We start from the raw sequence: 27,195 nt of genomic DNA, 5'->3' as shown, positions 1-27,195 counted from the left end.
CTCCAATTCTACCACCAGATGGGGCATTTTACCTGCATTTTACCTCACAGTCAGTTACCACAACCATTATCTGGTAAATGAATATCTAGTCATTGCCAGAGATCAAAACCTCATATTTTTAAAATCATTACCAACTCTCTGAGCCTGCAGTCTTGTATCAGCTAATTAGGCAGGTAGCATCCTGACTGAGCTGATAAAGATGAATTGGCCTCATGGAGAGAAAGAGAGAGACCCCCATATGAGGGTGACGTAGTTGTGAATTAGCCCTGTATATGTGGTGGTTGCTAGAGGAATTGACACATTTGGGATTCAGGATTATTTTTGTTTATACTGGGGCTCCTAAATTTAGAGGTGAAAATGTAATAATGTCCACTCTTCAAAATAATGTGTGGTGATTTTATGAGGTTGTATTGTGTGTTTTTTATTAGTGTAGCTCTGACTTCACTCTGCTCTTCTAGGTGCTGATCTTAAACATCCAGTTTGACCCCCTACCTGCATGTAAAACACATCAGTCACCTTTAACTGGTGTGCTGGAGAGCTGTTTAAGAACCAATACTCTAGTCATTATTTTCCTTGTTAGTATTTGAAAAAAACATTTTCTCCCATGTGTGGTGAATACTGACAACACACTCAGGGGTTACTGGAGATTCTCACTGTCAGTGAAGCACAGAGCATCACATGGTTTCCATAAGCGCTTCTGAAATGCTCTGGTGGCTTTTCGATGCTTTTTGCTTTCTTTTTTTTTTCCCTGGTTTTCACCTGAATTCCGCAGTCAGAGGTTTGGTGGACGGTTTCTGGCTTGATTAGACATGTTGCCATGAGGAGAATGGATGGGTTGTTAGGAGCACAGTCACAACCAGATCCTGTAGTACATCACCTCTGCTCTGATAGGTTAGCATCATCCCCTGACAATCCTGCACTGAGGTTGCATTAGAGGCTTCTGGGTTGTTTGAGTAAAACTGTTAGCTTTATTGAACATTAAGAGATTTGAGTGCCAGTGTAACCTGCCCCTAATCCATTAACACCTGTAATGTGTGTGTGTGTGTGTACTACATTATGGAGTGGGACCCCTGCTGGCTGCCTGTCAGTGTGTGTGATGCGTTCTAATAGTCACGCCCATGTCCGTGATGGGGACTGTATTTGGAGAGGCTCCGTGTGAACTTGCACACATTGCAGTGATGTGCACAGCAAGTCCAGTGCTGCTCCAATGCAAAATTCTCGATTCAGCCCCTGAAACCACCCCGAGGACGTGGCACTGCTTCTGCACGGTGAACGTCTTTTGTGCCGTTTCTTTCCTATTATGGTGCCAACGCTCAGGGGACGGCTCAGGAGTTGGAAGATAACTGAGTTTCTGGTGGCTCCCCACACACGCTGGTGCATAGCCGAGTCAGGAACCAGTGACAGGACGTGATGACTGTTCCTCATTATCCGCCAGGCAGGTGCTGCACACATATGGACACCTGTGACATTCTCCAGCATTCTCTTCTTCACAAAGTCCACATGCTTTCTCCAGTCTCTCAGTCTTTTTCTCTCTCTTCCCTGTTCACTCACTCGCACGCACACATACCTTTCCAGTGAGAGTATGCCAGTGTCGCACTCATTCTTCTGCTGTTGTATCAGCAGAGCTGGTCTTCCCCTGGTGGCTGGTGGGCAGTTCCTTAGCCCCTGTTCCTGATGGGCTGGTGGACCCGTTTGACAGCATGAGACTGAACTTCTGGACTGGTCATATGTGGAGTCATGCTGCTGTTAAATGTTCCTAGTGTTGTTCTCTCTCTTGTGCTTTCTCTCCCACACACACACACACACACACACACACACACACACCAATTCCCCAAGATCACAAGCTTTGGTGTGTGTCACTAATCAAGTCTGGCGTCTCCTGTAGGGGCTGTGTGTGTGTGAGAGAGAGACTTCCCACTCTTGTGGCAGCCCCTGCATGGTGAGGAAGAGGAGTAGGAGCATAGTTGCAGTCAGGGAGCTCTCGGTCGCCCCCCCCCCCCCCCCCCCGTACCACTCTGTCTTTAAGTATGCCTTGAAAGCAGGAGCTAGGAACAGAGGACAGAAGGTAAGGAGAAGTGCAGAGGACAGGACTTTAAGCATCCTTCTTCCTTTACATAACTTGGACTACTAAGGGTTAAGGGTGACTTGCTCTCTGAAGCTGGACATCTGTCTTCATTTAAATGTGCATGGTCATATTTGCTCCGGTAAGTAGCAGATCAACAGTTCGCCATACTTTTGCTTTAAGATGAGCTTGAATGAAGTTGTCCATTTAAAAAGTCAATTTTTATTTTGTTGTGTTTTTCTTTGGTCTTTTTTTTTTTTTTTTTATGATTAACACACAGACTTGTACGCCATTAGTTAAGGCATTAATTCTTCAGAGATTAAATCGGTCATAAAGTGAACCAAATGCACTTTTGGCATTAATGTAAAATTATGACTATTAAAACAGGTCGAATTAGCAGAGGAGCCTTTCTGTCTGATCCAAGACCAGAGGTTGCACCTTGTAGTTTGTTTTTCAACCCAGATGTCCTTAACATCACTGTCTGTCGGGGGGGGGTGAGAAAGTGACTGTAGGTGAGTTAGCTGGGTTAAGGAAGGAAAAGTGTTCACGTATTACTGTATGAGATGCACATATGAATTAGACTACGGCTCACGAGACAGGAATTACAGAGACTTTATAACTGCTTATTTGCAGGAGACTCATTCTGACTCATTGACTGTCCTGTTGGGAACCACACCTCCAGGACAGCGAGTAACTGCTGCAGGCAGAAAGTCTAATCCAGGGTCAGATACCTCTACATAATCCTAATCCAAACCTTAACCATGATGAAGGAAGATCTGGGAAAGCCCCAACAAAGCCACACACCTGGCCTCAGTTCACCCCTTCTGTCAAAGAGAGGCCAGACTAAATAGCATTATCTTGTAGTTAATGAAATTCACGGTGCGTAATGGTAAATAAACTGATTAGAATATGACGATCCACCATTTGAATTCGGTTTAATATTTTTGTGTATTGGTTGCCCCAACCCTGGCTGGAGTGAAAACGTCTATCTTGGTGTAGCAGAATCCATATCACCCATGTTCTGTTCCGAATGAGATCTGAGTGTCATTGATGAGTAATGATGTTAGAAATGCTGTCTGGATGCAGAATGAGAGAATAAGAGCAATTCTGAACTTACTTTTGTAATTGCTGACGGCTTTGTACCTCTTGTACTTGGTGTCAGGCAGTCGATGTGTGTGCAGCGTAACCTGCGTGTTTGCTGGTATGCGTCTGTCCAGCTTTTTGCCGTCTTTGCTTTCGCGCCATGTGGAGGCTACTGGGGGCACCTGCAGGTTAGCGTGGACTGTGGTAACGAGACGCACAGCAACCTGGGCATCAACATCAACTTCACATACCCATTCAGGTAAGGCTGAAACACACACACAGTGCTTTCGTCAGAAAAGTGGAAAGCTTAGCTGCTCGCTTCATTTTCTAATACGTGGTCCTAATGAGTCATCACTAAACCTTTTGAAAAAATAAATTGAATAAATTTGTCCTTCTGACCCCTTTTCTCGTCTTCTGATCTCACTGTCTCACACATTTACGGTGTTTATCTGATGCTTTTATCCGAAGTGACTGAACACAGTTTGAGGGTTAAGGGTCTTGTTTAGGGGTCCAACAGTGGCAACCTGGCAGAGGTAGGACATGAACTGGCAACCTTCTGATTACTAGTTGAGTACCTTAAACACTGAGCTCTCTCTCTCCTTTGCTCAATGGGTATTTTGTTCTTTTGTTTATGCGGTCCCTCATGCAGCTCTGGTAACTATGGTAACTGACCAAGCTGAAGAGATTTCAAGGCTTGAAATGTCAAATAACACCTTTTAAAGGATGGAGTTAAAAACTCCTGTGTAGCATGCATGCATCTGAATGAAACATCTGTCTTCCTATGTCAGAGGTGGTTACTGAATGGTACTGGACAAACAGAACTAACCGAATAACTGAGCTGAATCTTTAGCCAAGGCTGCCTCCACCTTCAGTGACCTTATGACACATTTACGTAGCCTTGTATTGTCTAACTTCAGTCTGCTGAGGACAATAGCATGCTATCCTCACTCAATGCCCAGCTGTCTGTATAAACTATTTAATTTTACTATATGCTAATTGAATAGTCAGGGGCTTATTGTTTCACAATTCTGCATATATAACTGGATTTGTTGTTAGCAGTGAAAGAAAAGCTTTAGAGAACTTTAACTGAAGGCCAGCAGTGTTGAGTTCAGCCATAACTAGTCCAAATGAGAGGTCCTGTCAGGGACCTGTGCAGTGGACTGAAAAGCAAATCTTACCCCAGAACAAGAAACATCTCAACTTTCTTCTGGTTTGGTGTAATTATCTCAAACCTTGTGAGACAGGCAGGTCTCGGAGCTAAACGCTGAAAATATTCAGACAAGGCAGTCAGTTTCCAATATCAGTTAAAACACGCTGTGACTTGCCTATGATGAGATTTAACCCGAATCAACATGTATGCACCATGCTTCAACAACTAAGAAAAAAAAAGCACAAAACACAAATACAGAAATGAATGGTTTTAGTTTTAATAGAGTTGATCAAATAAGATTTTTAAGAATTAAGATGCATTCTTTGTATTCCCAGTTCATGTATGTAGAGTTTTCTTTTGTTGTTCTATTGGACATTGTCCCTGCTTGTAAAAATGAAACATTTTTTCCATGAGTCTGAGTGCGCACACTTTGGACTGTGGGGCCAAACACACACACATACAAAATATCACAGGGCATGTCAGGTTTTCTTGGCTGCTATAAGGCTTTGAAGCAACACTCCGATCTCTCCTATGCTTTTCTTTCATACATGAAAAGCTCCAACCTCAGGATTGTCAGCGGAAGATAAGGCAGAATTAGATTTCACTCTGGGCCAAATTTTAACCACATCGCCAGAAAGGCCACTGCTGCAGGCTAGATGGAGGAGTTGGATGCTAGTTTGGGCTGCCTGTCTTCTCTGGCACAATCCCAGTGCATGTACCAGTCAGAATCAAGAGTCCGCCAGACGTCTCGATGTCTTTATTCCATCCCATCCCTTTGTTTGCTGAAAATATTATTGAGCCATCGTCTGTATTTACTAGGGATGAACACAGTAGGTGGGAGAGACTTAACCTGTATCTAAACTTTGTCCTCTATCACGGTTTTCAAATTTAAGTGAATATTTGAATTGCAAACCAATCAACTCCACCGGAGTACTAAGCAGGACGGTTTCATTTAGGAAAATATTGATTTGTCCAATTATTTGTGGTCCACTAAAATGGACACCTATGTACTGAAAGTGTTGTAAATATATTTGGTTCACACAATACAGATGTAAATACAAATAAAGCTACATTTTACCTCATAATCATTGATTCAAAGCCAAAACAAAGACTGTCTCTTTCAAGCTATTTACAGACTGCACTGCATTTAACTGAATTTTGGTAAATACCAATTCCTGTTTTTATCCCCAGAGGACTCTGTGCTTCTCATTAATTGTGTTTTAACTATTGTCTAATCACACTGTATCTTCCCTTTTATCTTCTGTAGTCAGTGAGGCGTTTCAGAATCTGATAATCACTGGATATTGTCCTGTTGTCCGTTTCCTGCTTAGCAACGATGACCCTCTGACTTTAATCCCAGTGCTTGCTATGGTGATAAATGCATCAGGACGCAGACTTGAACCCAGACTCACCCCTCACTCACCTGTCTCAGGTTGAGGGAAGTGTCCTTCGACGTGCCTACATGCGAAGGCCAGAAGCAGGAGCGCCTTCACCTGGATGGAGATTTCTCTTCCTCCTCTGAGTTCTTCATCACCATCGCAGTCTTCTCCTTCCTCTACTCGCTTCTCGCTACCATCGTCCACATCTTCTTTCAGAATGCGTACCACGAGAACAACCGCGGCCCTCTCGTCGTAAGTGCCAGTCAGCTTGATCCCACCACATTCTGAGCACGTCAGATTCGCCCATTTGGAAACAGACGCAGAGGTTTTTACCTTTTTATTAATGATGTCTGTAGCTGTGCTGCATAACAGAACTGGGGTATATATATCTAATATTTATTAATTAATTATTTTTGTGTGTGTGCGCAATTGAACAATGACCTCTCATAATCCAAACAAGGAGACTCGGAGCTGTAATCACCATGTGATTCTGCACTGACATGTCCTTGTGCTGAGATCTGTTATGATGCAGATAAATTCAGCTAAAATGACCATCATTACTGTCATGTACAAATGTCACATGTATAGAATACTGGAAGGTGAACACTGATCAGCTTCTATCAGCAGTATTAAAGACGCAGCGCGTCTGTCTTGTGACAGAAACTGGAAAAAGAGAATCTCAGAGTCTACTGAAACTGAAGAGGTCAGCAATATTATTGATGTAAAAGACAGAATTTGCAAGACAACAGATGACTGGTTAGGCAGCTATAAAATGTCACTCGGACACAACGCAGTTTGGTGTCTCTGCCCTGTGCAGGACTTCATGGTGACGGTGGTCTTCTCCTTCATGTGGCTGGTGAGCTCGTCTGCTTGGGCGAAAGGCCTGTCTGATGTGAAGGTGGCCACAGACCCAGACACGGTGGTCCTGCTCATGTCCGCCTGCAAGGTGCAGACAGCCAAGTGCGGCTCGGTGTACGGGCCCGTCTGGTCCAGCCTCAACAGCTCTGTGGTAGTGATTTCGTTTACTTTTGTTTTTATAAATAATCATCACTAAAATAAGTACTTTATGTATGAAAAAATGTTCTTGTCATCGTGACTCTCACTGTCGTTGGATTTCTAGGTGTTTGGCTACCTGAACTTTGTTCTTTGGGCGGGTAACGTCTGGTTTGTGTTTAAAGAGACTGGTTGGCACAAAGGCGGCGCTGTACGATACCCAACACTTGCTCCAGAAAAACAGGTGACTGGCTTCAAGCAGCGGACCTACAACCAGGGCAGCTTTGACCAACCGGCAGGAGGCTTCAGCAGAACTGGAGACCTTAGCCAATCAGAGTACAGCCAGGTTGGAAACTATACCTCAGTTGGTCCCAACTCCTACTGAGTAGATACCATGTTCTCTTCCAGTCACATGACCTAATCACATGGGCCAATTATTTTTAAGGTCAAAGATCACTGTCTCAGGAGAGCTGATGATGCATAATTTTGGCAGTCAAAAAATTATTAATTTATTTAAATCAGTCAGGCAGTAAAGGTATTGACAGGTAGGAATCCCAGGAATACACAGCATCTGCAAAGAATGCCTTTTTGTGTCTCTTCCAATCACAAATTTCCATAATTTGAGATTTATTTTCCAAAATTAAATGCAATACCCAGCTCAGGACACCAGTGAATTAAAGAACAGCTTTTATTTTTGCCTATTTTGCCTGTGGAATGATTTGGACTCCATAGACAACACGTGTATCGGACAACAGAAAGAATAACAAACAATAATAAAAGCACTTTTTTTTTTATCATTGGACAGTTATCTGGAGAGATGTCTCTGAATTTTGAGATCTCTCTGAACGTTGCGATGCCTGTGGTTTTGTCAGAGATGCACCATTATTTTAGCTGTCAGTGTATTTCAAAGGTTTGCACCGTCATGTAAAAAAAAAAAAAAAAAAATTAAGGTGGATGTTTGTCATGTAACACTTCAGGTTTCAGTCATGAAACACTTCACTGTTGAAATTGTTAATATGCAGTTTAGGTGTACATGAAATGGACAAAAATGTATTGTTGAGTAATGCAATGGATCATTGACATTTTTATTTCAGCATTTGTATTAATTTGTAAATTTAAAAACACCTGTATTTAATACTGTCTTCAGAACATTTGTTTTTCACCCCAGTTCAGTAAGGACTGTTCTGAGTTTGACCGAGTTTGTATCCTCTTCACACAGAGATAAATGTTCTAGCGTTGTGAAGGCTGCGTTCACACCGAGGTAAACGTTCTAGCGTTGTGAAGGCTGCGTTCACACCGAGGTAAACGTTCTAGCGTTGTGAAGCTGCTGCTTTGAACTGGTTGATTTTAAGCTATTTTGGTACATAATGCCATAAAGGAGAAAAAATGTTAATGCACATTTGGGTATGTCAACTTTTAATATAGTATAGTATGAGGCTACAGGGCACAGCTCTACAGGGAATAACTACAGGGCATATCTTTATAGGGCATAACTCTACAGGGCATAACTATAGGATATATCTCTATAGGCATATATAAAATATTGCACCACCCCAGTGAAAGTCTCTACAGGACCCAGGACAGGCTTCAGATCCAGGACAGGTTTTGACTCTTCCCCACCATTATGCCCAATTTGTCTTGCACACTTTTTATTCATGCATTTGCTTGTCAGTCAGCGTCGAGTCTGTGATTCTGACACCCACTCCTCTCCACAAAGAAAGAATATGCTTTCACAGTCACAGTACCATGCAGACTCATATGTCCATCTGCATTTAAAGTAATCAAAAGTACCAAGATGAGTCTTTACTGTACCTGCTTCACTAAACGGAGTCAGTGTTCCGGCTACAGGACGCCACTCTGACTTATTTAGTAAGGCACATGCCTGTGTTTTAAAACCTGGTTATATAGAATCGGTGCTCTACATGTGCTGAACTTCTCCACTAAGCGGCCTGATGCAGAATCAGTCTTTGGTTTTTGTGTCCTAGTGAATCACGGTTCAGTGGAAGGTCACGGGTCAGGTGCGCATGGACGTTGAGTGTGGATCACTCTGAGCAGACAGCTGGACGGGTCCAAAGGCCCGTCTGAAGTCCTCAAGTCAGAGCCAACCAGACTCTGCCCGGCACATCTGTGTGTTGTTGCAATAGTAATGGTGGGAGGACTATCTGCCTCTCTATGGCAGTGAAGCTCTTTCACTTTCAGTGAAAAGATGGTGAGAAGCTGCTTGTAACGCTGTATAGGGGAGTGAGTGAGAGAGAAGTTAGAGTGAGGGTTAGTGAGACAGAAAGAGTTAGACTGTTATAGTGAGATGGAGAGTGAGTGGGACCTTGTTCTTTTTATGACCAAGATATATTCATGGAGAACTACAGTTCAACACTCCTGAAGACGTGTGCTCCAGATGACAGCTGTCTCCATGGTGAAGTGCATGGGAGCTGCCGTGGTTGTACCCCAGTTCCACCATACCGGGCTTCACCCACCAGAACCTTTCAAGTCCTCTTTCACACGTAATATGCAGTAACGCTTCCTAGATGTTTATCACCCTGTTTCTGCATCCGGCTGTTAACCAGTCAGTAGTGCTGTCAGTGGTGGTCAGGAATGTCAGCATGTCACGAACAGCATTGCTCGTAGCAGTAGAAAAGAAAAATAAGGATCTCCAATGACACAGAGAAACGCGTAACGTAACCGTGGCAACAGTCTAGTGGATGTGTTTATTGTTTCCGTTCACTTTTTTGGTTTGTTTTTGTTTGTTCCCCCCCCACTGTGTGACATCCTCTGCCTAGTTGGCCTGTTATTGCAGGATATCTTGAAATTATGACATTAAATCAAAACACGAGTCTAAGAATGTGGAATGAGGCAGTTCTTTTGGGAAAAGTTTGTTTTTAGATTTGGAGAGACAAAGTGCTCTCTGTCTACCTGCAGAGAGTCTGCGCCTTCTGCGTGACCCTGAGAGGCACTTTCCGTCTCCTCGTGGAACGGAGAGGATACAGCTGCCATCATTGTTTTAACACTGAGAGCTAATTAGAAACAGCACGGCTGACTGCTGGGAGCATATTTGATTGTTCATGGGACATGACCGAGTTCCGAACGCTTTGCTGTGAGTTCCAGCATTTAAGTACAGAAAGTTTCTGCCATAATGAGTCGGTAGCAGACTGTGGAGTCTGGAGACAAAGCCGTTATATCCAGTAACGTGGTGCAGACACAGATTTTATGAATTCATCGGCATGCTCTTGATCATGTATATTTGATCAATTTACTTCTTTTTCTAAAGCCAGGGGAGGTAGCTGTATCCAGAGTTCCTGGAACACCTGCCTCCAACTTGAATAAGGTAATGACAGTAAAGTCTTTTCTATGGAGTGGTTGACTGGATGATTTGTTAAAATGTTTCAGCTTTCAAATAAATCATTAGTTTAAGATTGCACATACTAGTTTATCAGTGATTGATTATTGTTAATCATTGATTTAAAAAATGGCATGCGTTGTTCATTAATATATAAAATGATCTTTTTATGATCACAACTTAAATGAGGATCATATCACATTTATGCAGACATTCTGGTGATTTCAAAGGGTTCACAATTGTGCAGCTGTATGGGCCGGTCAGAACACAAAACACCTCCACATAGTGTCTGATGAAATGACCATTCCAGCTGCAGCTGTTGAATATCATTTAATTACCAAGATTAAACTAATTAAACAGCCAAAGAAAGAATCAAACACTCTAAGAATGCCACTCAGCATAGTTGAGTCTCAGCCCATGAGTAACTTCCAGCAGAAACGAGTCTTGCACATTATAATGTGAGTAATTATCCGTATTGACGTAGTGGAGCGCAGCCTGCTGCCTCCCCTGAACCAATGCGGGATGCCTTAACTAAATCTCCAAATTGCTTAACTTAACAAACAATTCTGCAGTTCTGGGCTCAAGCTTGCTCAGAGAGGACGTCTGGAGCACCTATGATCTAGCCAACCTCATGATCCTCTCGATATAGAGGGATATACTGCCTCATGTATAAATGAAAAGAAAAAAAAAAAAAATAGGAAAATAGTTACTCATCATTCTTCAGCCAGTCACCCAGGGCATTTGAAATGCCACGATGGGAGAATCACGGACACTCTGAGCACAAAACCTTTGCTGTTTAACTCAGGTCCAGATGCCGGGGCAGTTATGGCAAGTCGCTGAAACACTACTGATGCAGATCCAGGCTTTCACATGCCTAAGAAGCCTCCACAGCCATCCAGGGAGGGCAGGGACCTGGCGCCGATAGGTACTCTTATAGCGGAGCCTGTGGAAACTGAGGCATTCCTCCACAGGTCCCCTAACCCTTCAAAACTGGGTGGAGAGTGAGAACTGGGGCTTCAGGTTCTTAGGTTTGCTCTTCTGTATAAATATAGGACTAACTTTTTAGAGAAATGAGTTTGAGTTGAATAGATCAGAAAGTCCTTTCACATTTCGAGGAAGTGCTGTAAAGATTATTCCAAGGAGGGCATCTGAATTTGGAAGGTGAACACCAAGAACACAAGCACTGGGAGGCTTCTACAAATTCCTGTCCGTCATATTTGATCTGCTGTCAGAAGTGCACAAACCATTTGCACCCTGGGCAGCCTCAGGTCCCATGTTTTACCCCTGGAGCCAGTTTCATCCATCAGACTGATCTCTGCACGCATGTGCGCGCACGCGCGCGCGCACACACACACACACACACACACACACACACACACAGCTCAATGTAGTCAGCACACTTGGCTCATTTTGTTCTTTACTGATGTGCTGGTATGACCCATGGCAACAGGGTTCATATGTAGTATGCATTTTATTAACTTAATTTCCCCTTTGTGAACATAACTGTGCATTTTCCCAAAAAGCTAACAAGAGGAAGATGCAGATTTGTGCAGTTTTGTTTCTTAACCAATTAGGGTCATAAATAGCAGCTTAGCTGGACTGAGTGTGGGCATCTTTTTTCCTCCTAAACATCCACAGGCCCAAGACCAGGTTGGAGTTTTCTAAAAGAACATGTGTAGCATATCTGTCAAAGCTTTGTAATGTGGCAGTACAAGACTGCTCTTCTAAAAATGTCCTTATACAAGATTTTACCCATAATGTACCGGAGTAGATTTATTTGGTGCATCAATACTGTGTACCAACAGTGAGAGCGGTGGTGCAAACACAGCAGCACCATCTACTGGTTCTGAAGTACGATGCTTACCACATGGTGGTACTGTGTAATACAGTAAACCAAAGAATTATGAAAACATTCCTTTTATTGCCACATATGTATAGAATTGTATTAAAAGACAAAACTGCAAAGTTCTAATGTTTTTCGAGCTCATGGAAACACCACATGAAAATGGCCAAAAAGAAAAAAAGAAACCCCTCGGTTAAGGACTAATCTCCATTTTCCATCGGACTCTCTTGGCTTGCATCATCGTTTTCATCGTCTGCCAGACAAGAAAAATTCAGATGACTGAAACACATACTACACAGGAAAGAAAGAAATCTGGAGCACTTTATAAAACAGTTACCCATAAATGACATGCATCAGATAAAGCTGCATTCATGTCACAGCCAACCAACCTTAGTATTACTTCAATAAAAACAGACTCCAACCCAAGTGGTGGTAACAAGAACATTCTGGCTTACTCTCCAAGGTCTGCTGAAGCTCCTGGATAGTGCTGAGGAGCACATGGAACTGTTTCTTGCGCAGCTCCAACTAAATAAAACAAAATGCGGGAGAAGAGGTTAAGGATTAAGTGCGTGTGTGTGTGTGCGCGCGCACGCATGTATGTATGTGGCCAAAGATTAAGCATGTGTGCGGGAGGAAAATGCCACCCCAACCATAAAGAGGTGATTTACCTTGTCTTCAACGTTCTCTTTGATTTGTGAAAGCTGGTGAAGTTCTTTGTCCAGTGCTTTGAGCTGCCTGTGATAACAGGATGGTGCAGTAACGTCAGGTGCAAACCAGAGAGAGGGCCGTGGTGGCCACACAAAGCCAAACACACACTTTCACACTGTTCAGTACAGAAAACGCAGTCGCCAACTGCTCTACAGCTCTGGCAAATGACCTTCATACCTCTAAAACGTTTTGCACAATAAAGAGAAACTTGTTCTTACTTCATCGTTTCGTGTCTGTCCGGATGCTGCTGGATTACCTTTGCCAGTGCATCATATTCTGGAACAAAGATGTCAAAGCATCATACATACAAATATGAACCTAGCTGTATTCTTCTTATATAAAGATAAGTAAATGAGTGCCAGTGTGCCGGACTCAGATGTCCTGAATGATCGGACCTTGGCGGTTCTTTCGGATCCTCTTTGCCCTCTGGATTTCTTTTTTGCACTCTGCGATTTTCTCGTGTGCAGCTATTATGCTTTGCTCTGTGGGGAAGGAACAGACTTTCCGTCTTACAAACGCACAAGGCTCGGAGGAACAGTGAAGCACACGGAGGCAACACCTCACCGATGTCGGTGTAAATCTTCTCGTAGTTCTCCATTTCTTTCAGGTTCATGTCGTACACCAGCAGGGTCTTCCCCATGGAGAACTCGCACTGTGCCAAGGTGCCCAGCATCCTCTGATACTGGGTGAAACTGCAGCAAAGACATCAAGAGACCTCAGAACACTTCCAATTATGACTCAGGGGCAGTGGTGCCTCAGTGCTTAAGGTAATCAGTCATCATCAGAAGGTTGCCAGTTCAGGTCACACCACTGCCAGGTTGCCAGTGTTGGGCCCTTGAAGAAAACCGTTAACCCTCAATTACTCAAGTTGTGTTCAGACATTTACGGCATTTAGCTGACGCTTTTATCCAAAGCCAATTATGACTGAGTACAACTTGAGTAATTGAGAGTTAAGGGTCTTGCTCAGGGGCCCAACAGTGAAGCACACCAAATTGGCAGTGGTGGGGCTTGAACCGGCAACTTTCTGTTTACAAGTCAAGTACCTTTAACCACTGAGCTACCACTGCCCTGCACTACAAGGGTGTCACGGCACTCCAGGTATTTTCACGTTAGTATTAGCACAAGATTGCCAATCTGTGTTTGCCAATCTGCTAAAATCTGCTGGATCTGCTAAGATCACAAACCACATGTTCTCAGACACACGCGTGAAATTACCCTTCTTCTGGTGTCACGTTCGAGTGGCACCATTTGGTGAAGCTTTTCAGGAGCAAATTGATACGCCGATCGTCCCCAGCTCCGTCGCCATCGATAAGGAGGCGTTTCCGTATGACCTCATCTGGTGAGAGTTTCATGGAATTTTAATTTAAGTCAAAAAAGGTTTCTACAAGTTAAGACTACATCACTTCTAATTCTTTTGAGGATTTCAGTTCAGATGAGAGACATTTCTCAGTCTACAAGTCACAAGATTAATTCATTTATATAAGGAAAAAAGTCCCTGTCTGATGGTGGCCTGAGAGAACATTCACACAAGCATGAAGAGTACTGAGTAATATACAATAACAGCGATGCAGTATCAAATAATAGGGACAGAGTACTGAAGTATACAGTAATAGGGGCATTACGGTGGATATAAAAAGTCTACTCACCCCTGTTAAAATGCCACATTTTTGTAATGAAAAAAAAAAAAAAAAAGAGACCAAGATGAATCATTTCTGAAACATTTTCCATCTTTAAATGTGAACCACAATCTGTCCAAAAAAATAAAAATCTTTTAGCCAGGGGAAAGAAAGATACTTTGTCGAAGAACATTTTGATTATATGACAGCATTGTCTTTTTGGGTAGGAGTCTGTCAGCGTGGTACATCTTTACTTGGCAATATTTGCCCAATCTTCCTTGCAAAAGTGCTAGAGACCCATCAGACTGAGGGGGTGCCTCCTGCGCTACAAATCCAGTTCCAGCTGATGAAAAACAGCCCCAAAGCAGAATGCTGCCACCACTACGCGTGTGGGTGTGGCATCCTTTTTGCACCAAACACACCTTTTGGAATCATCAACCCTGGTCTCATCGGACCAAAACACATTCCCCCACATTCTTCTGGCAGAGTTGATGTAGGTTCTGTATAATGTAGATGGGCTTGGTTGCTTTTCTTTCTAAGAAAAGGCTTCTGTCTTGTCATCCTACCACACATATGAAGAATAAAAGGAGACCATCGCGTGTAGTACACATCCAGTACTTGACAAAACGTCCTGCAGCTTCTTAGCAGCCTCCTGGTTTTCTTCTCGTGTTTTCAACCTTGGATGAGCATCCAGTTCTTGGTAAAGTCATTGTTGTGCCATATTTAATCCACTTGATGACCATTTTCATTGTGTTCCATGGTATGTCTAATGTTTTTGTATCCTTCTCCTGACCTTTCAACAGTGAGGTCCCTTTGATGCTTTAACTCTTTGTGGACCATGGTTTTTGCAACAAGATACAGTAAATAACTACTAGAACAGCTGGACTAAATATGGGTGTATACAGTCACTTTAACTGATGGCAGGTGTGTTCTGACTAACACGATCCTAAATCTAATTGGTTAATTCTGAATACAGCCTAGTTGCACATTTATGCAATCACGTTATTTTAGCCTCCCCCGCTGTAAATGATTTCAGGTTGCTTTTCACTTGAATTTTACAGCATGTCACATTAAAGGTGGAAATAGATTTGAAATGATTCATCATGGTCAGTTTTTTTTCTTTACACAAAAATATATTAACAGTGATTCGTATACATTTTATATCCACTGCAAGAGTTTCCTATTAAACATCAATAATAATTTTTACAATATTGTTAGTTAGTGTTATCGTCGTCATCAACCAAAGGCCATTTCCAAAAACAAAACATTAGAGGACTACAGTCCAAGACGGGTTCTTACAAGAATTACATCAGGCATCAGTGAGCCGCCATATCAACAATGCTCTGAACTGGCTAATGTTGCACAGGACCGAAATGTTGTAACTTATAAATCACCATCCTACATGTCTAAATGCAGAGGTTTATCTTGGTTAGCTAGGTTAGCCAAATTAGCTCTCTAACGTTAGCTAGTCGGTAGGCTACGCTAGCCTCCTGTGTGACCGTTAGCTAAAGTAATAGCCAAGCCCAACAGCTGGCGTTAGCTCGCTGGCTAACTGGTTACACAATGACTGCTAGTTAGTAGCCTACTAGAAACTAAAACTAAATTAGCAAACAGAAATGACAAAACTTAAGACATCATCGAACACGGATGCGGTTTTAAAGATAACTAGCGCTAGTTTAACTGGCCATTGTTTTACTTCACTTATTTCGTTTCTATCAAATTAGCTTAACGATAGCTCGCGTTAGCTAAGCTCCCACGCCTTGGCTAACCGGCTGGCTAGTTTTAGTTAGCCAGCACCTACATTTCCACTATCCGCTTTTGGTGTCACTTACAGAAACACAGTTTATTCATAAGAGGAATAAAAAGTGGAATCATCACTGGAGGACAAACCCGTACCGTCAGTGATGGTCCCCATCTGTCCGCTGTATCCAGGTAACGCTGCTCTGGGGCAGCGGCTCATATATGAGTGTGACGTTTCGGTAAAACTTTATTGAACAATTGCACAGGAACTATAATCAGGCACTGGCCAGAGACGTGCCCCGCCTCAAGATCTCTCCCCGCTGATTGGTGGAGAGAACTCAAACGCCATCTGTTTAATGGCTAGCAACGCTGCGCATGCGCGCTGGTGCAGTGACGTTCTTGTCCCAGAATGCTGTCTGGTAAACAGACATGGACGCCCCTTGTGAGTGCGCGCATGCGCGCTGGTGCAATGACGTTCATGTCCCAGAATGCTGTCTGGTAAACAGACATGGACGCACCTGGTGAAGACCTCCACACTCAGTGAACACTGCAGTCGCTCTTTTTATCGATCTTCATTTTCAATATACTCTGCAGTCTACATATTTCTTCAGTTTGGAGACTTTCTCGGATCTCTTGGGTTCAGGACGTAGGTAAGACAACTAAGATGACAACGATATTGGGTGCTAATGGCTGTTCTGCAAGATAGCCAGTTTCATGCTAGCAGGCTAAGAGCTAACGTTATGGTACAAATGGCTCCAGCTGCACAGTTAGTGAGGAAGCGCCCCCCCAATGTCAGGAACATTTTATTAAGGTGACGTAATTTTTACCTAAGTTTAATGTGTGCCTTTAGCGCTGTGGAAGGTCTGCTGTATTTAGTCATATTATCAGAATTTAGTTTAGTCTTGGATTGACTTTGTTTCTGTTTTGCCATTTTTGGTTTCACTCTCAAAGTGTACTTGCTTAGTTGAAGTAAGCAACTATCAGTGCAGCAGGATGCAAACAAGTGGACAGGCATGAGCGGAGGAATTATGTCACGGGCGCATGCGCGGCTCTTAAGTAACATTTTTAAGGCTTTAGTAAAAACTACTTGTAGTTCTCAAAAATGCAAGTGAAACTCTACACCAACCATGTCGTCGTCGGCTCACTGTAATTATACATTGCGCAGTTTGTTACTTTTAACGTTGTATTTGTTTGTGTTTATATATATATATATATAGTAGCGTTAAAGTACACAGAATGTTTCGGACATCTCTTACTACAATACGCTGAATTGTGTGTGTGTGTGTGTTTGTGTTTGTGTTCTCTGAAAAGTCAATAATCCATCATCAGGCTGGAAGTCTTATAGTGTTCAGCGTAAGTGCCAAGGTGAAACACCATACCTCATTACATCTAGATTATGAAGAGATTTTTTAAGTGTCACTTAACTAATCATTTAATTAATTAATTAGTAATATGCACCAATAATTATGCTGTTAAAAATATAACAGGCTGCTTATAATGGCAATAATATATGGGTACATTTCAGACTCTTCTGAAAAGTATTCATGGTAAGATTTTTCTGACATAAAACAACTTGCATTAAAAGAACTGCTGGATAAAACTTTGTTGCCACAATAAAAGTCCCATACTAGCATCTCAACTCTCTCCATTGGCACAAGTCACAGATAACTTCATGTCTGCTGATGATATCCTGTAACGCACAGGATAGTGATCTGATTCCTTTTTATTTTTTAATCATAACTTTCTTTGTTTTAGTATCTTTTCACTTAATTAATATTTACTGTTTGTGGAGTGTTGACTCACTCCAAAATCAAACAATTGTGAAAAATGTCTGTGATATTCATCTTACCTGGATCAGTATGCTACTGAAGCATGAGACAGCGTAAAAGGCCAAACAGATTTAAGAGCTGCTTTTTTGCGAGGGATTACTAGGCTGTCAAACACGGGGCTGTCAGGTGGTTAAGCAGGGACAGTGCTTATTGTCCTGGATTACTCTAGCGACAGATTTCCCCCCAAGTAGCTCAACTACCAGTTTTCTTGACACCAGAAAGCCACAGCAAGAGCCTCTTGGCCTCGCGCCAAACAGCATTTCCCACAGACAGACGTGTGGCTAACTCCCTAAATGGTGATTACGGCTCGCAGGCTATGAGAACAGCATCATCGGCTATCTCGCTCTGCTTGTGCTGTCTGCTGGCAGGTCCTGCTGTCAGCGCGCTGGGCCGACCTGATTCACCAACACTGATGACGATCTGCTGACTGTGCAGCTGAATTCCAGGTTTCACTTTTGACTAGGTACGAGATCTTCGGCGCACCTCACTCAAATTCAGGTGTTTTTAATGTCAGTGTTTATGGCACAGGCATCGATACTACTGAGGAAGGAGAGTAAATGTAAACTGATATCTGGAAATACACAGATATTTATTTCAGGAGTTATACAGTACAATACAAAATGATTCAGTATTACAGGATACATGATAATTAAATACACTTACATTTTTATATCAATGCACAGTTGTGTAGGACACTGAACTGAATGAAAGTATCATTTTCCATTCGTATGTTGGGCATTTCTGACTTATTTAACAAAACCAACAAAGTTTTTTATTTTACACACATTTTTAGCAACACATTACCGTTACAACACAACAGGTGTAATGATGCAACACATAGCAGGTGTAATGATAAATACTAAAGAATGATTTTACCTCTACCTTAATATGCGAGTGTTCAGGAAATCTGATCTCATCTTCAGAGTTGTTGTTCCTGTTCTGATTTCAGTAAGATGTCCGCATCTTCAAGTTTTCCATGTTTACGTTTTTGTGTACATGGATCGCATGGTTGTCAGTAAACACATAATGTCATCCTGATTGACATTTTAGTGTATTATAAACCTGCAAATAGATTTAATATTTAATGCATTTAAGCCCCTGTCCTACTCTGCTCAGTGAATCCAATCCTTTATTTCCCATAATGGCTCTCTGGGGAAAATCATTGCAGATGTAGCTCAGGTGCTTTTTCTGCAGTTTCCAGATGGGGCTTTAACGGATGAGGGAGACTGGCAGAGATCAGCAGTGGCTGATGAGTGGGGCTCAATGGTCAGCTAGTTCTCATCACCTTCCTTAACCTGCTGTTGAGCCACACTGAGGTCACAGGAATTATGTCCTTCCATTTATTTTGCTGATACTTAAAGCCCCCCCAAAAATTACATTCCCCCCCAATACATTTAACACAAAGCCCAGATCTTTTTGTATGGTTAACTCAAAGAAAGATTACTGGCTTAGGACCATCTTTGGATTTTCCGCTCAGCTGTACTCATTAGACCATGAAACGCAAAAACAGATCCTGAATCAGTATTGTGACGTTTAATAAGTCTCTTTTGAGTAGCTTCATTCTGCCTTGCATATGAGCTTAATTAATGTAACTGTAATGGTGCTTATATGATCTGTCATGCTTTAGGGACAATTTTCCACTTTTAGCATACAGATTAAGTAGTCATAGACCAATTTAAACTGTTACTGTGGGTTCTTAACAGAAACCCTCTTTTAGTGCAGAGCAGTTTTATCAAACTAAAATCCTGAAGGTCCTTGGTTTGCCTCTGCAAATTTTGTCTTGCTGTTTCACTGAGTTGTTGGAAAACACAAAAGATCCTTACCTGTACAGGAAAGATACTTACCTGTGTACTCATTCTATGAGTAAATGACAAAGCACTTTTGTAAGTCGCTCTGGATAAGACCGTCTGCCAGATGGCGTAAATGTAAATATAACTGTACAGGAAAGATACTCGCCTGTGCAGTGCTCCCACCTTGCAGGACTCCAGGACAAGCATTAGAGAGCTCACGTCAAAAACTAGGATTTGACTCCGGTAACCACTACAATAATAATTGCATGATTATATAAGTAGTATTATCTTACTAGATAAGAGTAATGCTTTAGTAATACTTTAGGAAACTAGATTTAACAGGATTTGAAAACCCAAAGCATGGTGGAACATTGCATACCACTCACTTCTGAGTTTACACTTCAAATACACAATTGTTATTTATAAATACATTATTGTTATTTACAAATACACTATTGTTATTTGTCATTCCATTGCAAATGCTGTGGTGTTTTTGAATATATGTCAGTTTCAAACACAACCACACCAGTTTGGATTACAACACTTCCCAGGGCTCCAGAAACATGTTTATTCACATCAGGGACCAGATTAGCACCAGTGTTCTGAATAAATACATTTTGGAGTGTATGTCATATGTAAGTGTGTCAGGTATGTGATGTGGTATTATGTTACACCATTCTTTAGTTTTAACCATTCTCGAGGATTATTTTTCTGAGAAGTGGAATTCCAAGTTAAAGTTAAAGTTTGTCCACACTGTTGATGGTTTATCCTCTAAAGAAAATGGTGTGTAGTTCCAGATCATAATTTAATAATAATCCTTGCAGAACCCATAATTAAATGAGTTCTTACTGTTCACAGTTTGAAGAAATGTATCCGGAGGCAGCCTTACATAAGACAACCGTAAAATGTTACCTAGACTGCTAGCTTTTCTCAACTGTAAACAGTACACACACCACTTTGAAGTTATTTCATGACAGCTCATCACTTGTCCTCTCATTTGACAAATATATCATCAGGTTGCTCTGCCTGCCGCAACTCTTGACTGGGTGAGGACCATTACAAAAAAATCAACCACGTGAGAGGGGTGCAATTTATTAAGCTTCAAGAAAATCCCTTTTCTTCCTCCAGAATCGTTAGTGTGTCATAATGAACAAGCTGACTTGTCACTTTCCTGAGTCCCTGATTTCCAGTAACGACGCACGCAGCGCCAGCTACACAGCCACAGATCAAAACACCCTGATCAGTTTGTGAAGTACAGCTGACAAATAATTTGGGCTGCAGTGCGATGAAGGGCCACGTTTCCGCGTGCCCTCAGCGCTTCTTAGTCTTGTATGTAGGCTGTGAGCACAGATATGCGCGCAGGTCATCACCCGGCAGGCGTGACCCAGACCACACTAGAATTGATTATACGCTCTACACATTACAGTGAAGAGTCTTGTCTCTTAATCATTAGCTAAAGGGCAGTACTTTGCTGTTGAAACGTACTGTCTGCTGGATACGAGTCATTAACGGGCATTTTTGATTACGCTACGCTCGCAGGCTATCGCTCTGCTGTTTTATATATGTAACACGCACATTAAATGTTTAGTTAATGACTCTCGTCCGTACTGGCGTGCAGCTTTCCAAAGTAAGTCGGTAAGCCAATAAGTTAACTATGAAAACTGCGTTAACAGAACGACACGCTGACAGTTCTGCTGTGTGTGCCCCAGATTGTCGTCGGTCGAGTGAAGTTCCTAATTCCTTCTTAACTCTCTTATCCCCTAAACGTGCGCTGACCCGACTGTACGATGCGCGCGGGCCCAGGCGCCTGCCGTTCCAGCCCCACGCGCGTCGGGAACAGGCGTAGGTGAAAGCACGCGCTTTCTCCGACGTGCGCACACGAGGCGGCCGCGTTCTCCGCCGTAAACGTTCAACTGCTGTTTCGTCACACTGTAGCGGAAAGAATGTCGGAAAGGGCCGAGGCTGACGTCAGCGCGGAGCCGCGCCGAGCGGGCAGGCCGCCGAGGCAGCAGCGGGGAGAGGGCGCCACAGCAATGGCGACCGGCGCCGAGCGCGGCTCCCTTCCCAGTCCGGACAGAATACTGGGGCAGTCCTGGAGCAGCTGGGTCGACGCTGTGAAACTCCACGGGAACGACGGTGAGTGGCCGGCTGCGGTCGAGTCGTATTACATCTGCGGTGGTCTCTTAAAAACGCGAGCTTTTCCCGATTGCGTGCAGTTTAGAAATAACAAGAAACGATACTGATAGGTAGCAACAGCACGACCAAGCAAGTGGAACTGTTTACCTGACGCGTTTCAAATCGCTTCTGTAGGTGCAGAATCGGAAGAAAGTTTCAAAGAGTGCGGGAAAAATCGAGAAGCCATGCGTCTGTGCAGAGACGGTGAGTAGAGGATCTTTTTCCGAGCCACGGCGTGTTTGTTTTGGTGCTGTATTCACTTTACGCGCACCGGCTGAAATCTGGACAAACAAGTGCATAAGACTTTTGCTAGCGGAGCTTATGGAATACAGTGGCGTTTCCCCCAGGGCCCCCATGGAAAGTTCAGGGGGACGGAGTGGCTGTCCTAGGCTGTAGTTTCGTGTTTTATACGCAGTAGTAATCAACTTGATCACTGCTGTGTGACGCAGGAGCATGTGTTGGTGTCAAATACGAAAAAGGTCCCTTTTCTGCTTTAACCCTCCCTAGTCTTGCTTTTCTGATTAATTTATGTGCCTGACAAAATAAAAAAAAAATGTGGCACAGAGATCAGTGATTATGACCTTGTGTCTAAAAAGAGCCACATGTTTCTTTAGCTTTGAATTTCATACAGCTGTTATGAGATCTAAATTAAAAAAGTGGCAGCAACCATCAAAGTAGGTTTGCCAGTGGATTTCACCTAGTTGCGTCTGATTCATGGTTCCTAAGGCCTTAGCTGATGACTCTTATGCAAAACTTGTCAAAATGTGGTTAGAAATAGTTCGAGCTTACAGGCTAAATTGGAAAGACGATACACTTGAAAAGGCAACCTTATAATACCAGCAGCAGAGGTGAAACCTTTTTTAACCTTACTTTTTAATTTTTTTTTTCTGTAGTTACAGTAATTATTTTTAATATATACGCTCATTTGATGATGAGGGGGAAAAGCAGTTTAGGTTTTCCAGGCCTATACTGGTCCTAATCCTTAAGTCTAAAAAAAACCCTTTCAATAGTTCGGTTAAACTACCATTGATATGTTGCAAGTGAATTTAATGGCATGTCGCAAATTAAATGTAAGTCAGTAGTGTCTTGATGCAAACAATAAGTAAAGACCCTTTACTCCATGTCTGGGAAATCCGATCCGAATGCAGTGCGTTGGCGCTAACTGTCTGTCTGTCCTGGAACGTTTTGGACTTGTGCTGTGCTCTGCTTTCCCCTGCGCAACACCCCAGATCAGCACGCCAGCAGTAATTCCTGCTGCTTATGGGGCAGTGGCACACGTGAGTCCTGTCATTACCGCTCAGTGAGCGGCACACGTGAGTCCTGTCATTACCGCTCGGTGAGCGGCACCCGCGAGTCCCGCTGTTGCCGCGCAGCGTCTCACTCCTCCGTCCTTATAACGGCTTATTAAACCAAATGGATTGTGTTTTGCATATTGCTGATTTTGTCGGTGCAGTCATCAGGTGTCTGGTTTCATGACCCTGTGAAAGAAAGGAAATGAACTCAATCTCATGCGAGTGTGACAGTGTCAGAGTCTCCTGTGTTGGATCGGGTTTGTTTGGGTCACATGGTGCACTTTGTACTTCTGAGGATCTCTTATCTAACCACACGTTTACCGCAGACACACAAAGAAACCAGTGTGTGCGCACGGGAGAGGCATCTTGCCATTTACACCAGATCAGTCTGTGTGGGAAGAACCTGGGGGATGGGAGCACGTCCTAGTGACCGGCTGTCATCTGCCAAAGGGGACATGAGTGGTGGTACTGATCTGTGACGCTGAGTTTGCTCATCTTGAGAAAATATCTCCGTAGAGACGAAGGTTGCCAAATGTGTGTGTGTGTGTGTGTGTTTGGGGCTGGGGCCTGGGACCTGATCTGTCCTTGTCTTAATTGTTATGAGTGCAACAAGGTTTTGATTCACGGTAATTGTTAGTTTTGCTTTTATGTGTTTAAGATTCCCTTTCTTGATCCCCAAACAGCAGCAGGTTTACAGCATAGAGGATACTGGGACTGTAGACAATATCAGTGCCACAGTGGAATAGGGTATAATAATAATAATAACAGCAGCAAAATAATATATATTAATAATTATATACATAGTGTACCATAGTAGTAGGACACACACAATAATAATAATAATAATAATAATAACAACAGCAGCAGCAACATAATATATATTAATCATTATATACATAGTGTACCATAGTAGTAGGACACACACAATAATAATAATAATAATAACAGCAGCAACATAATATGTATTAATTATTATATACATAGTGTACCACAGTAGTAGGACACACACAATAATAATAACAACAGCAACATAATATATATTAATAATTATATACATAGTGTACCATAGTAGTAGGACACACACAATAATAATAACAGCAGCAACATAATATATATTAATAATTATATACATAGTGTACCATAGTAGTCGGACACACACAATATTATTATTATTATTATTATTAAGAAGAAGAAGAAGAAGAAGTATAATATAACAGTAGTATATGTAGCTACAGGAAGAAAAAAATATATACACATGTACATGCTGTGTAATGACTTTAGTGCAGTATAAAGTGTGAGAAAGAGACTTTTGAGTTCTTGTATGAGGAGGGCGCTGGTCAGAATGAGGACACACTGTGACTGCAGCTGCTGTTATATAGTCTGATTGCAGACGCACTGTGACCGCAGCTGCTGTTATATAGTCTGATTGCAGACGCACTGTGACCGCAGCTGCTGTTATATAGTCTGATTGCAGACGCACTGTGACCGCAGCTGCTGTTATATAGTCTGATTGCAGACGCACTGCGACTGCAGCTGCTGTTATATAGTCTGATTGCAGACGCACTGTGTCCTCAGCTGCTGGGCACAAAAGTGGGCACAAGAGAACATGGAAAGTGTTCTGTCCTACACTTGGGTGGAATGAGTCTATGACTAAATGAACTGCCCCAGTTCCTCTTTGAGAGGGTGCGAGGGATTGTCTCCACACTGACCAGCTCCAGGTCCACCACAGAGCTGGCTTTCCTCAGCTTAGTCAGTCTGTCTGCCTCTTAAGTCTAGACTCCACTCCCAACACACCACTAGCTACCACGCACCGGTAGAATTCTTTCAGCAGTGTATCGCAGATATTTAAATCCCATTTACATGTGAGTGTTTGCATGAAGAACAGCCAAAACAGTAGAGGCCCACAACCAGTACCTGTCTGAACACACACTCTTATATGCTGTTACTTGATGCCTTCTCATCAGTTAGGAACAACTGATTCTGATTTCTGTTTTGTGTGTGAGCTCTGGGTGTTGTCGTGGTGTGTGTGTGTGTGAGCTCTGGGTGTTGTCGTGGTGTGTGTGTGTGTGTGTGTGTGTGTGAGCTCTGGGTGTTGTCGTGGTGTGTGTGTGTGTGAGCTCTGGGTGTTGTCGTGGTGTGTGTGTGTGTGTGTGTGTGTGTGTGTGAGCTCTGGGTGTTGTCATTGTGTGTGTGTGTGTGTGTGAGCTCTGGGTGTTGTCGTGTGTGTGTGTGTGTGTGTGTGTGTGTGTGTGAGCTCTGGGTGTTGTCGTGTGTGTGTGTGTGTGTGTGTGTGTGTGTGTGAGTGAGCTCTGGGTGTTGTCGTGTGTGTGTGTGTGTGTGTGTGTGTGTGTGAGTGAGCTCTGGGTGTTGTGTGTGTGTGTGTGTGTGTGTGTGTGTGTGTGAGTGAGCTCTGGGTGTTGTCGTGTGTGTGTGTGTGTGTGTGTGTGTGTGTGTGTGAGCTCTGGGTGTTGTCGTGTGTGTGTGTGTGTGTGTGTGAGCTCTGGGTGTTGTCGTGTGTGTGTGTGTGTGTGTGTGTGAGCTCTGGGTGTTGTCGTGTGTGTGTGTGTGTGTGTGTGTGAGCTCTGGGTGTTGTCGTGTGTGTGTGTGTGTGTGTGTGTGTGAGCTCTGGGTGTTGTCGTGTGTGTGTGTGTGTGTGTGTGTGTGAGCTCTGGGTGTTGTCGTGTGTGTGTGTGTGTGTGTGTGTGAGCTCTGGGTGTTGTCGTGTGTGTGTGTGTGTGTGTGTGTGTGAGCTCTGGGTGTTGTCGTGTGTGAGCTCTGTGTGTGTGTGTGTGTGTGTGTGTGTGTGAGCTCTGGGTGTTGTCGTGTGTGTGTGTGTGTGTATGAGCTCTGGGTGTTGTCGTGTGTGTGTGTGTGTGTGTGAGCTCTGGGTGTTGTCGTGTGTGTGTGTGTGTGTATGAGCTCTGGGTGTTGTCGTGTGTGTGTGTGAGCTCTGGGTGTTGTCGTGTGTGTGTGTGAGCTCTGGGTGTTGTCGTGTGTGTGTGTGAGCTCTGGGTGTTGTCGTGTGTGTGTGTGAGCTCTGGGTGTTGTCGTGTGTGTGTGTGTGAGCTCTGGGTGTTGTCGTGTGTGTGTGTGTGAGCTCTGGGTGTTGTCGTGTGTGTGTGTGTGAGCTCTGGGTGTTGTCGTGTGTGTGTGTGTGTGAGCTCTGGGTGTTGTCGTGTGTGTGTGTGTGTGAGCTCTGGGTGTTGTCGTGTGTGTGTGTGTGAGCTCTGGGTGTTGTCGTGTGTGTGTGTGTGAGCTCTGGGTGTTGTCGTGTGTGTGTGTGTGAGCTCTGGGTGTTGTCGTGTGTGTGTGTGTGAGCTCTGGGTGTTGTCGTGTGTGTGTGTGTGAGCTCTGGGTGTTGTCGTGTGTGTGTGTGTGAGCTCTGGGTGTTGTCGTGTGTGTGTGTGTGAGCTCTGGGTGTTGTCGTGTGTGTGTGTGTGAGCTCTGGGTGTTGTCGTGTGTGTGTGTGTGAGCTCTGGGTGTTGTCGTGTGTGTGTGTGTGAGCTCTGGGTGTTGTCGTGTGTGTGTGTGTGAGCTCTGGGTGTTGTCGTGTGTGTGTGTGTGAGCTCTGGGTGTTGTCGTGTGTGTGTGTGTGAGCTCTGGGTGTTGTCGTGTGTGTGTGTGTGAGCTCTGGGTGTTGTCGTGTGTGTGTGTGTGAGCTCTGGGTGTTGTCGTGTGTGTGTGTGTGAGCTCTGGGTGTTGTCGTGTGTGTGTGTGTGAGCTCTGGGTGTTGTCGTGTGTGTGTGTGTGAGCTCTGGGTGTTGTCGTGTGTGTGTGTGTGAGCTCTGGGTGTTGTCGTGTGTGTGTGTGTGAGCTCTGGGTGTTGTCGTGTGTGTGTGTGTGAGCTCTGGGTGTTGTCGTGTGTGTGTGTGTGAGCTCTGGGTGTTGTCGTGTGTGTGTGTGTGAGCTCTGGGTGTTGTCGTGTGTGTGTGTGTGAGCTCTGGGTGTTGTCGTGTGTGTGTGTGTGAGCTCTGGGTGTTGTCGTGTGTGTGTGTGTGAGCTCTGGGTGTTGTCGTGTGTGTGTGTGTGAGCTCTGGGTGTTGTCGTGTGTGTGTGTGTGAGCTCTGGGTGTTGTCGTGTGTGTGTGTGTGTGAGCTCTGGGTGTTGTCGTGTGTGTGTGTGTGTGAGCTCTGGGTGTTGTCGTGTGTGTGTGTGTGTGAGCTCTGGGTGTTGTCGTGTGTGTGTGTGTGTGAGCTCTGGG

General features: G+C 43.6%; 3 protein-coding genes across 7 annotated transcripts in view; 2 read left to right on the top strand and 1 right to left on the bottom strand.

Annotated features, from left to right (window-relative positions):
- Positions 1-1,984: 1,984 nt before the first annotated feature.
- Positions 1,985-10,076, top strand: synpra (synaptoporin a). 2 transcript variants are annotated; one of them, XM_081705800.1, is made up of 5 exons: positions 1,985-2,204; positions 3,280-3,404; positions 5,728-5,926; positions 6,492-6,683; positions 6,795-10,076. In XM_081705800.1, the coding sequence occupies exons 1-5, from the start codon at positions 2,181-2,183 to the stop codon at positions 7,050-7,052; spliced, it is 798 nt and encodes a 265-aa protein (XP_081561926.1). In that variant the 5' UTR covers positions 1,985-2,180; the 3' UTR covers positions 7,053-10,076. The 2 variants fall into 2 exon arrangements, with proteins under 2 accessions (XP_081561926.1, XP_035376499.2); XM_035520606.2 differs by having other exon boundaries at positions 2,100-3,404.
- A 1,826-nt stretch (positions 10,077-11,902) lies between these two features.
- Positions 11,903-16,213, bottom strand: thoc7 (THO complex 7). The gene is made up of 8 exons (XM_027025947.3): positions 16,065-16,213; positions 13,768-13,888; positions 13,117-13,244; positions 12,948-13,034; positions 12,771-12,828; positions 12,513-12,579; positions 12,300-12,369; positions 11,903-12,097 (listed from the first exon to the last, which is right to left on the bottom strand). Exons 1-8 carry the CDS (start codon positions 16,126-16,128, stop codon positions 12,045-12,047), a joined length of 648 nt encoding a protein of 215 aa, XP_026881748.2. The 5' UTR covers positions 16,129-16,213; the 3' UTR covers positions 11,903-12,044.
- Positions 16,214-16,513: 300 nt separating this feature from the next.
- The window catches only part of atxn7 (ataxin 7), a 28,956-nt gene continuing 18,274 nt past the window's right edge, over positions 16,514-27,195 (top strand). Inside the window, exons 1-4 of one of the 4 annotated variants that reach the window (XM_081705242.1) lie at positions 16,514-16,558; positions 18,106-18,200; positions 21,463-21,663; positions 21,838-21,906. In XM_081705242.1, coding sequence (XP_081561368.1) covers positions 21,471-21,663; positions 21,838-21,906 — 262 coding nt within the window. In that variant the 5' untranslated portion in view covers positions 16,514-16,558; positions 18,106-18,200; positions 21,463-21,470. Of the gene's footprint in view, positions 16,559-17,239; positions 17,274-18,105; positions 18,201-21,462; positions 21,664-21,837; positions 21,907-27,195 lie in introns of those variants that run through there. The other 3 variants (XM_035520575.2, XM_081705243.1, XM_081705244.1) reach the window with 3 other exon arrangements.

Source organism: Electrophorus electricus, chromosome 22, assembly GCF_041902795.1.
Source record: "Electrophorus electricus isolate QZ-2024a chromosome 22, ASM4190279v1, whole genome shotgun sequence".
NCBI classification, from domain to species: Eukaryota; Metazoa; Chordata; class Actinopteri; order Gymnotiformes; family Gymnotidae; genus Electrophorus; species Electrophorus electricus.
This window is presented reverse-complemented; position numbering and strand designations above follow the sequence as displayed.

What these genes read in the sequence shown, in the direction of transcription:
- synpra (XM_035520606.2), top strand. Translation starts at nt 3,232, where the DNA reads ATGTGTGTGCAGCGTAACCTGCGTGTTTGCTGGTATGCGTCTGTCCAG. An exon ending in AACTTCACATACCCATTCAG is followed by an intron (nt 3,405 to 5,727) that starts GTAAGGCTGAAA and finishes CACCTGTCTCAG; the next exon opens with GTTGAGGGAAGTGTCCTTCG. An exon ending in CCAGCCTCAACAGCTCTGTG is followed by an intron (nt 6,684 to 6,794) that starts GTAGTGATTTCG and finishes TTGGATTTCTAG; the next exon opens with GTGTTTGGCTACCTGAACTT.
- thoc7 (XM_027025947.3), bottom strand. Translation starts at nt 16,128, where the DNA reads ATGAGCCGCTGCCCCAGAGCAGCGTTACCTGGATACAGCGGACAGATG. An exon ending in GATGGGGACCATCACTGACG is followed by an intron (nt 13,889 to 16,064) that starts GTACGGGTTTGT and finishes AACTCTCACCAG; the next exon opens with ATGAGGTCATACGGAAACGC. An exon ending in GAAGATTTACACCGACATCG is followed by an intron (nt 13,035 to 13,116) that starts GTGAGGTGTTGC and finishes CCTTCCCCACAG; the next exon opens with AGCAAAGCATAATAGCTGCA.